At 40.8% G+C, this 10,958-nt stretch overlaps 1 protein-coding gene across 3 annotated transcripts; it reads right to left on the bottom strand.

Moving 5' to 3' along the window:
- Window positions 1-3,730: 3,730 nt before the first annotated feature.
- Window positions 3,731-10,888, bottom strand: LOC129840281 (ras-related protein M-Ras-like). 3 transcript variants are annotated; one of them, XM_055908048.1, is made up of 6 exons: window positions 9,662-9,820; window positions 7,857-8,068; window positions 7,406-7,559; window positions 7,150-7,249; window positions 5,141-5,220; window positions 3,731-5,040 (listed from the first exon to the last, which is right to left on the bottom strand). In XM_055908048.1, the coding sequence occupies exons 2-6, from the start codon at window positions 8,047-8,049 to the stop codon at window positions 4,941-4,943; spliced, it is 627 nt and encodes a 208-aa protein (XP_055764023.1). In that variant the 5' UTR covers window positions 8,050-8,068; window positions 9,662-9,820; the 3' UTR covers window positions 3,731-4,940. The 3 variants fall into 3 exon arrangements, with proteins under 3 accessions (XP_055764023.1, XP_055764022.1, XP_055764021.1); XM_055908047.1 differs by lacking the exon at window positions 9,662-9,820 and adding an exon at window positions 10,802-10,888 and having other exon boundaries at window positions 7,150-7,559; XM_055908046.1 differs by having other exon boundaries at window positions 7,150-7,559.
- Between the last annotated feature and the right edge of the window lie 70 nt (window positions 10,889-10,958).

Below are 10,958 nucleotides of genomic sequence, written 5' to 3'. Positions count from 1 at the left end.
TTTTTTTATTCTGTACAGGCTTTCTTCTTTTCACTCTGTCATTTAGGTTAATTTGAGTTAGGAAGGACATGTCTTTGTAGTGACCAGGGCTGGATCTAGGCTTATGGGGCCCTAAGCGAGATTTGATTGTGGCACCCCATCTCCACAAGGGCAAATTGTTTTAGTAGACCCCCTCTTGATGGCAGAGAGAAAAATGTACGTTTTAAAGTTAATTTGCAATTCTACCCATTTTGCCATGAAGCGTACAGAAAATGTTGCAGTTTTAAAACAAGTTTTCTGTAGTTCTACACATTTTGCCATGGGGTGGAAAGAAAATGTAGCAATTTTATAACATATTTCATGCAATTCTGCTTATTTTGCCATTTGGCAGAGAGAAGTTTTGCAGTTATAAAGCACATTTCCTTCAATTCTACCCATTTTACCATGGGGTGAAGTGCTTTAAAGAGAAATTCTGCCACTTCGTATTCATCATCTTCATCGCAAATACAGTGCCTTTGGAAAGTATTTAGACCCCTTGACTTTTTCCACATTTTGTTACGTTACAGCCTTATTCTAATATAGATTTTTTTTAAATCCTTAGCACTCTATACACAATACCCCGTAATGGCAAAGCAATGAATGTATTAAAAATAAAAATCAGAAATACCTTATTTACATAAGTATTCAGACCCTTTGCTATGAGACTCATAATTGAGCTTAGGTGCATCCTGTTTCCATTGTTCACCCTTGAGATGTTTCTACAACTTGATTGGAGTCCACCTGTGATAAATTCAATTGATTGGACATGATTTGGAAAGGCTGTCTATTTAAGGTCCCACAGTTGACAGTGCATGTCAGAGCAAAAACCAAGCCATGAGGTCAGAGGAATTGTCCGTAGAGCTCCGAGACAGGATTTTGTCGAGACAGATCTGGGGAAGGGTACCAAAAAATGTCTACAGCATTGAAGATCCCCAAGAACACAGTGGCCTCCATCATTCTTAAATGGAAGAAGTTTGAAACCACCACGACTCTTCCTAGAGCTGGCCGCTCGACCAAACTGAGCAATTGGGGGAGAAGGGTCTTGGTAAGGGAGGTGACCAAGAAGCCGATGGTCACTCTGACAGAGCTCTAGAGTTCCTCTGTGGAGATAGGATAACCTTCCAGAAGGACAACCATCTCTGCAGCACTGCACCAATCAGGCTTTTATGGTGACCAGATGGAAGCCACTCCTCAGTAAAAGGAGTTTGTGGGCACGTGACAGCCCACTTGGAGTTTGCCAAAAGGCAAAAAAGACTCTCAGACCATGAGAAACAAGATTCTCTGGTCTGATGAAACCAAGATTGAACTCTTTGTCCTGAATGCCATTTGTCACGTCTGGAGGAAACCTGGCACCATCCCTATGGTGAAGCATAGTGGTGGCAGCATCATGCTGTGGGGATGTTTTTCAGGGGCAGGGACTGGGAGACTAGTCAGGGTCGAGGCAAAGATGAACGGAGCAAAGTACAAAGAGATCCTTGTTGAAAACCTGCTCCGGAGCACTCAGGACCTCAGACTGGGGCGAAGGTTCACCTTCCAACAGGACAATGACCCTACGCTCACAGCCAAGACAACGCAGGAGTGGCTTCGGGTCAGGTGTTCTTGAGTGGCCCAGCCAGAGCCCGGACATGAACCAGATCGAACATCTCTGGAGAGACGTGAAAATAGCTGTGCAGCAACGCTCGTAATCCAACCTGACAGAGCTTGAGAGGATCTGCAGAGAAGAATGGGAGATACTCCACAAATACAGGTGTGCCAAGCTTGTAGCTGTCACGCCCTGACCTTAGTTATCTATGTTTTCTTTATTATTTTGGTCAGGTCAGGGTGTGACGAGGGTGGGTATGCTTGTTTTTGTATTGTCTAGGGTTTTTGTAGATCTAGAGTTTTTTGTAAGTCTAGGTAATTAGGTTTATGTTGACCTGAATTGGTTCCCAATCAGAGGCAGCTGTTTATCGTTGTCTCTGATTGGAGATCCTATTTAGGTTGCCATTTTCCCTTTTGGTTTCGAGGGTTCCTGTCTATGTGTAGTTACCTGTTTCAGCACTCGTTGTATATAGCGTCACGTTCGTTTTGTTATTTTGTTTAGTGTTCTTTCTTTATTAAAAGAAGAATGTATTCATATCACGCTGCGACTTGGTCTCATCAATACGACGAACGTGACAGTAGCGTCATACCCAAGAAGACTAAAAGCTGTAATCACTGCCAAAGGTGCTTCAACAAAGTACTGAGTAAAGGGTCTGAATACTTATGTAAATATAATATTTAAGTTTTTTATGTTGAAGAAATTAGCAAAAAATTCTGAAAACCTGTTTTGTCATTGTATGGTATTGTGTGTAGATTGATGTGGGAAAAAACTATTTAATACATTTTAGAATAAGGCTGTAACCTAACAAAATGTGGAAAAAGTCAAGGGGTCTGAATACTTTCCTAAGGCACTGTATGTGAAAACATAGCTTCTAGGATCTGTGGTTAAAAAGATAAGGTCCTAAAAAATGCTTAGAAGTTAAAAAAAAAATTAAAAAAAAAGATTTTCAAAACCTGGAACGAGTTTCTAGCACAAGGTAGGGTATTTTCTTGCTCGCCACATCCCCTTGAATCTCATATTGTTTGAAAATCACTGTTTACATTTTTTTTTTTTTTTTTTTTTTTTACTTTTGATGATGTCATCGGGTAGAACATTTCAACTTTATATTTCATTCTATGAAACTTAGAAATGAGCCATTTTTACAAATGTTGACATTGGTATTGTGCTGGAGATAATGCAAATGAGGTTGAAAAGTTGCCCTTTAAAGCAAATTACCTGCAATTCTAGCCATTTTGCCATGGGGCAGAGATAAAGAAAATCTCACATTTTATAACAAATTTCATGCAATTGTACACATTTGCCATGGGGCATAGAGATAGTTTTGCAGTTTTAAAGGACGTTTTCTGCAGTTCTACACTTTTGCCATGCAGCGGAAAGAAAATGTTGCAATTTTATAACAAATTCTATGCAATTCTACTCATTTTGCCATGTGGCAGACATCATTTTTTTTTTCATTTTGAAGCAAATTCTCTGCATTTCTACAGATTTTGCCATGACTTACAGTATGCCTTGATAATATTATCTGAGTGAGAGTGCCTAACAAAATAAATAGGGCCCCCCCCCCCCCCCCCCCCCCGACGATCAGGGCCCCTGGGCACATGCCGCAAGCTTAGATAATTGGCCAGACAAACTTAGCAATCTAAAAATTGTTAACTGACATGGCTAATTGAGTGACTGTCAGTGACTGACAAAACAAGAGAAAAACTGCTGATGCACAACCAAATTTTTTACTTGCGCCTTGTGTATTCTACTATTCTAACTCGCGACAGTAAGTTCAGACCCCGACTGAGTTCCAAAAAAAACACACATAAGCGACTGCTTATGTCGCTTATGCCTAGAGCCGGCCTTGGTAGTGACTTGGTACTGATACACCATCCAAAGTGTAATAACTTCACCATGCTCAAAGGGATATTCAACGTCTGCTTTTTTCAAGTCAGACTGTAACACAACAAAATGTGGAAAAAGTCAAGGGTTGTGAATATTTTCTGAATGCACTGTATATCCCCCAGAACAAAGGGCCAAATGTACAACCATGCTAAATGTTGTTCCATTCTTGCAATTACATTTATATCCACTGGAGGGCACCACCAACACACTAATATTCACTGAGATTGACAGAGACAGACAGTCTTCTGTGTCATTATAATTATGGTTTTATCCAGACAAACCAGTTAACCCAAGATGTGTACACATATATAATATAACACAAAATGTATTAACACACATTTAAATTGCTTACACATCTTTTGTTCCTTCAATTTCTTAGTTAAGCTCTGTGCCTTGTGCCTCTCTGGAGTAGCCTTGTACTAATGATAACACGGCAATAAATTACTTCTATAAAATAAATAGTGAAATAGTAGCAAAGAAAACTAATGTTCACATGTGAAAATTAGATTTCATCGTCTAGGCCACAACATATCCGGGGCACGCACACACACACACAATAGTGTGTTTAAAGTGTTTTGAGAAGTACACAACTACATCCAGTGAGCACTGATAAGTCAAAATGGTCATGGTTCATAAGTGTACATTCAAATAAGACATTTGGTGTGTTCAAAGAGCTACAATACAGTTATATAACAGTCTTGTTCAGAGATTAGAAAGACATTCTCCATGTATAAATTATGGGGCTACACATTGGCTGCCTCCCAGGCTTTGACACAATGTCTGGAGTCCCATTGCCAGATGCTATGCATTTGGAATCTCTCTGTATCTCTTTCCTCACTTTCCCTTCTTCTCTCTGTTGTCTGACAGGCCCACTGATTCCAACAGAAACAGACACATCCTCTCCCCTCCTCTCACTCCCCTCTCTACTATACTCCCCCTCGCTGGGGAAAGCTGTTTCCTCCCTCCTTCCAGTGCTTTACTCAATGGCCTCCATCTTAATGATAGGGACTATCACAAGAAAATGATTTTAAAAAACATGGACCAAGTTTTAAAGGCCTACCTCTTAGTAAAACGATGTTTGTGTGACCCTGCTACAGTATGTCCTAATTATTTACAGATTATCTTTGTGAGCCCATATGTCCAGTTTCTCTGTCAAAGAGCTTCATTGGTAGATAAAGGCAGTATTGATGACACTTTATCGCCATGTAGTTGAGTAAGTTAGTGCACATTCTCAGAAGAGCTGTAAATTATTCCACTGGTCCTTTTAGGGCGAGTCAGTCACATCCCATGTCCGGGCAACTCCTGTGCTGTTGGACCTGACCCTACTACCTAACTCATGTGTCAGGGTAGAGGGTACAAACTGCCTCCTGGAAGTCTGTGTAGAGAGTTAACACTCCTACATGTAATCATCTTCCCCCTGTCCTGTAGGGAGCAGCTGTACAAGTAAAAACCATCATAGGACAACACAGTGCAGTCTGTGGGAGACAGTGGACCTGTCGGCCCGCCACTTGGTTTTCCTCTTCTTCTTCTGGCTCCTCTCTGGAATCTGTTGCCTGGGTGTGTGAGAGAGAGAGAGCGAGAGAGAGAGAGGCTCTCATAGCTTTTGTATCAAACAGACAAACCTTCTCTAAATAATCTGTGGTGGCAACATACCTGATTACTCTAACTAACTCGTGGAACGCCTTGTCAACATTCATGGCTGGGTCCTTAGCACTTGTTTCAATGTAAGCTATCTGTAAATTAAAAAGCTCAGAATTTAGTATGGAGATCAAACAATATCTGTAGATTATATACAGTGGCAATAAAACATATGTGAACCTTTTGGAATTACCTGTATTTCTACATAAATTGGTCATACAATTTGATTTGTCACAACAATAGGCAAACACAGTGTGCTTAAACTAATAACACACAAATTATTGTATTTTTCTTGTCTATATTGAATACATAATTTAAACATTCACAGTGTAGGTTGGAAAAGGTATGTGAACCCCTAGGCTAATGACTTTCCAAAAGCTAATTTTTACATTTACATTTAAGTCATTTAGAAGACGCTCTGATCCAGAGCGGCTTACAAATTGGTGCATTCACCTTATGATATCCAGTGGAACAACCACTTTACAATAGTGCATCTAACTCTTTTAAGGAGGGGGGGGGGGGGGTTAGAAGGATTACTTTATCCTATCCTAGGTATTCCTTAAAGAGGTGGGGTTTCAGGTGTCTCCGGAAGGTGGTGATTGACTCCGCTGACCTGGCGTCGTGAGGGAGTTTGTTCCACCATTGGGGTGCCAGAGTCTAATTGGAGTCAGGAGTCAGCTAACCTGGAGTCCAATCAATGAGACGAGATTGGAGATGTTGGTTAGAGCTGCCCTGCCCTATAAAAAACAGTCACAACATTTGCGTTTGCTATTCAAAAGAAGCATTGCCTGATGTGAACCATTCCTCAAACAAAAGAGATCTCAGAAGACCTAAGATTAAGAATTGTTGACTTGCATAAAGCTGGAAAGGGTTACAAAAGTATCTCTAAAAGCCTTGATGTTCATCAGTCCACGGTAAGACAAAATGTCTATAAATGGAGAAAGCTATGCACTGTTGCTACTCTCCCTAGGTGTGGCCGTAAGGGAAAGATGACTGCAAGAGCACAGCGAAGAATGCCCAATGAGATTAAGAAGAATCCTTGAGTGTCAGCTAAAGACTTATAGAAATCTCTGGAACATGCTAACATCTCTGTTGACAAGTCTACGATACGTAAAACACTAAACAAGAATGGTGTTCATGGGAGGACACCACAGAAGAAGCCACTGCTGTCCAAAACAAACATTGCTGCACATCTGAAGTTTGCAAAAATGCACCTGGATTTTCAACAGCGCCACTGGCAAAATATTCTGTGGACAGATGAAACTACAGTGGAAAAAAAGCACAGCACAGCAACATCAAAACCTCATCCCAACTGTAAAGTATGGTGGAGGGAGCATCGTGGTTTGGGGCTGCTTTGCTGCCTCGGGACCTAGACAGCTTGCTATCATCGACAGAAAAGCGAATTCCCAAGTTTATCAAGACATTTTGCAGGAGAATGTAAGGCTATCTGTCTGCCAATTGAAGCTCAACAGAAGTTGGGTGATGCAACAGGACAACGACCCAAAACACAGAAGTAAATCAACAACAGAATGGCTTCAACAGAAGAAAATACGCCTTCTGGAGTGGCCCATTCAGAGTCCTGACCTCAACTCAACTGAGATGCTGTGCCATGACCTCAAGAGAGCGGTTCACACCAGACATCCCAAGAATATTGCTGAACTGAAACAGTTTTGTAGAGGATTGGTTCAAAAGTCTTCCTGACCGTTGTGCAGGTCTGATCCGCAACTACAGAAAACGTTTGGTTGAGGTTATTGCTGCCAAAGGAGGGTCAACCAGTTATTAAATCCAAGGGTTCACATACTTTTCCCACCCTACACAGCAAATGTTTACACAGTGTGTTCAATAAAGACATGAAAATTGTTTGTGTGTTATCAGTTTAAACAGACTGTGTTTGTCTATTGTTGTGACTTAGATGAAGATCAGATCACATTTTATGACCAATTTATGCAGAAATCCAGGTAATTCTAAAGGGTTCACATACTTTTTCTTGCCACTGTACATGTAAAGTTCACACATTCACTCACACTGTGTTTACTAGCCATCTCCCTCCCCTGATCACTGGGTATTTTACGTAAGTGCAGCAGATCCACTTTGTTGGCCACAAGAACCATAGGAAAGGATTCCCTAAAAAATAAGGAAAATAACAATGAATAAATGAACGAATGAACAAATGAACGAATGGATGGATGGACGGAGTAATAACTGCATGAATAACTGAATGCATGAATGACTGTCGTCCTGGCCACGGCCACCGGTGGGAAGTTAAGTAGTAAATCCCACCGGTCCTTCACCCTGAGGATGAGTTGATGGAAGCGGTCCACATGTTCAAAGCTGGCCTTGTCTGTGACAGAGAACACGATGAGGAACCCATCCCCAGTCCTCATGTACTGTTCCCTCATAGCACTGAACTCCTCTTGGCCTGCTGTATCCAGAACTGCAGAGACAGACACATGCACGATCAGACAGGTCACACATATAACATCTACACTGAGAACAGTATTATGAATGATCCTGGTTATTCATAAATATGTGTAACTGTGTGCTGATCCCTCACATCTAACAATGGCAGCACAATAATGTTATCCTTTTTTCTCCTTATAACAGAACATTCAATCTTGTTCTTCAGTACATTACAAAGGTTATTTCTGGGGAAACGATTTAGTACTTTTGGCCAGGTTAACAGGTTGGGCTTTTTATTTGTAATGTATGTGCTATCTATAAATCCATTTACCGTCCAATATTGCCCACTGGGCATCAATCTCAGTGTGTTTGAGGTAGGAGTCCTCGATGGTGGGGTCGTAATCAGGGACAAATATCTTCTGAAAGAACTGAATGGTGAGAGCGCTCTTCCCCACTCCCCCATCCCCCACCACTACCAGCTTATACGTGGGGAGATTGTCACTGAGAACAGCGCTCGTTGCCATAGTGACAGCTATGCTGTACCTGGAACACAGAGAGAAGATGGAAGATGGTATATGTCTGACTGATGCCATTTAGAATGGGCTTTTTGCCCCTCTCTTGCTCTGGACAAAAATACCCGACAAAAATCACAAATGAAATGGCACAGGTAATAGTGGGGTAATAGATCAATATACATCTTAAATGAATATTATAAAAGCAGAGATCCTTCTTTTTCACTGCAATGCATAGAAAACACGGTCATCGTAATGTTTATCTTCCATCCCTTACATAGTTGCTTCCTCACTGGGCCAAAACACTATCCTTCTTATGTTGGAATACCCACACTTTTTTCACTGAAAACATCAAACACTCAAACAAAGCTGAGGTCTGTACTGTCGCTGTCTATTCCTTGTCTGCTGGATCTTTACTGACGTACTTAAGTCAGGGAATTACCCACCCACACACACGCCATGAGTAAGCAAACCCAGCCTGAAGCTCCATACAATTTCACTGGTCTAACAGGATGAGGTCACACAGAGAGTTCTTCCTTCCTGCAGTCAACAATGGCGGGAAGTGGATGGTTTCCTTTCTCAGTGGATACTGTAGCCTGCATCCCTGGCCAGAGCAGGAATGGAACCCAGATGCCTGTGGAACTTACAGGTCCTCCAGAACAATATTGTAGCCAGAGAATGGGACTAGGGCCGACCGACCAATAATAATTCTCAGTCGAACCTGGGGCCTGGGAAGACCTTATTCTGGGGGGGTACTTCTTAGGGTTCCAAGAGGTATCACTTTGGGGGGGGGTTGTCCCCCAAAGTGTTAAGAGCAACAACAAAAAAATTTTTTTTTACATAATAGGTTGTAAAAACACCAGGAAATCAGCTCCAAGTGATTTTTATTTAAGAAATCTGTTCTCAAGTATTCCCACGCATAATAGAGAGACACGTGATCTTATACAAACGTTAGCGAGTTATTAAATTACTATTTTAGGCAAACATTATATCTATTTGTGGTCCTTGTGGACAATTTGTAGTCTACAAATGATTTGTAATTATGTTCCAGCCTCCCGACCACCAGCTCAAGTACACATCGTCCCGCGGCTGAATTTAGTTGATGATCCTTGCTCTAGAGTCATTATGAATATATATATATTTTTCAAAGTATGCAAGATAGGCCTTTAAGTTATTTTTCAGTTATATGTCATCAAAGGCTGTTCTAATCGCATATTACGTAGACCTATCTGCCCAGCACAACCTGTTGATCGAGGACTATGTAGTCTAGGTGATTCCTTATTTCTCAGACACACCTCGCGCACACATACACCTCATTTGTGATCAGTCAGCTCTGTGATTCATAAATCCCCATTCATCTGTGATTCACAAAATCCCATATACCCACTGAACAGTTTTGTTTTTATAGTGCCAAATTCGATCCCATAATTCTTTGCTTAGGCATAACCAGATAAAGTGGGATTCGGTATTGTAAAATTCCTCGCCATTCCATATTATTCCAAAGTATAATTGGACTTTCACACACATTTCAGTTGGGTACTACTAGCCGTGACTTTACATCTGAAAACACCAGACATCCCAAAACATTGCAATATGTCGTTGCCGATTAAATAAAATAGCTTACCCCAATAAATTCACTGTAAAGTCGCTTGCATGAAGTCACATTTCCTGCCTTCTCATGTTATAAAGCTGACTTCATTCAGATCTGTACATTTATATCCAATCAATTTCATATCACAGCTGCTGGAAAGTCCAGCATCTGCCACAAAAATGTAACAGTTACTTTGCGTTGCAACAGCTGATACGATAGGTTTGCTTCACGCGGGAGAAGGGGGGTCAACATTTATTATTTTAGCACAAATAAGCCATTATTTTAATGATTATAGGTCCCATTTATAGTTTGTCGCGCTTAATTTAAGTGCTTAAATTATTGACTTTCAATTTGCAATGTTTTTAACCTGCCATTTTTGGAGGTAAAGCATAACAATATTTGAACAGCATCCCCCTGTTGTAGAAATGGAGCATTCCATAGTGACTCAAATCCAGATGTGACCATATAAAAATAAGTATATTTTCAACCAATGTATAGCCTATTGCTTATTTACAAAGTATCTATAAACTCTTTACAAAAAACGAATAAAGAACTATTTATTAACAATTTACAAACTCCCCATGAATAATTTTAAGTAGGCCATACCTTAATGTTACTTACATGTTACCTAAAAGTGGGCAGTTCTAAATGGGAGTGTACAATAATGGGGATCACTATCAGAGTTTCTGCGTTTCATTTTCAAACTATACACAATAATCCAGTTAATACCGTTCATCTCAAATAGAAGTGGCATGAACATAGAATTGGCCACAAGATGGGAGTATAGGATATTTATTTGCAAAGGTAGCTACATATTTACTACGCTTTGAATATATCACACACAAACTACGTTTATGGACAAATATTTGAAGTTACCTACAATCTAATAATAATAAGAATAGTATTAATATTTCTCCCATTTCTCACAATGTAGGCTGCGCGCGTGCGTGTTGTGAAATCTGCGCCTCAAATGCCACGCCTACTAGTTTGACAGACATCAACCCCGTTCAAAAAAATGTGTTGTGGAGTTTACGCCATGTTTCGTTGATGCCCCATGGTTTATGCTTCAGCGATATAAATGATAAACGTTTTCAAACGGGGTTGTCTTTGAATTGAACTACAATTTGGGGACCGCGGAAAGGAAGTTCTGTTTTTTTGTGTGATCATACCTACCTGCTGGTGCTTGCCTTGCCCGCATTACAATGGTTGCGTCCTGTATTGACGTTTGCCTGGGTCCATCATCGCTGTGGTGCTGAAAAGAAACGAACCTGTGCGGCCGTAGCGAGTGCATGTTGCTGCGAACGATGAGGAGGTTTCTGTGGACCTGCAG

This window comes from Salvelinus fontinalis, chromosome 41, assembly GCF_029448725.1.
Source record: "Salvelinus fontinalis isolate EN_2023a chromosome 41, ASM2944872v1, whole genome shotgun sequence".
NCBI classification, from domain to species: Eukaryota; Metazoa; Chordata; class Actinopteri; order Salmoniformes; family Salmonidae; genus Salvelinus; species Salvelinus fontinalis.
Note: the sequence above shows the minus strand (reverse complement) of the source record. Positions and strands in the feature narration are given on the sequence as shown.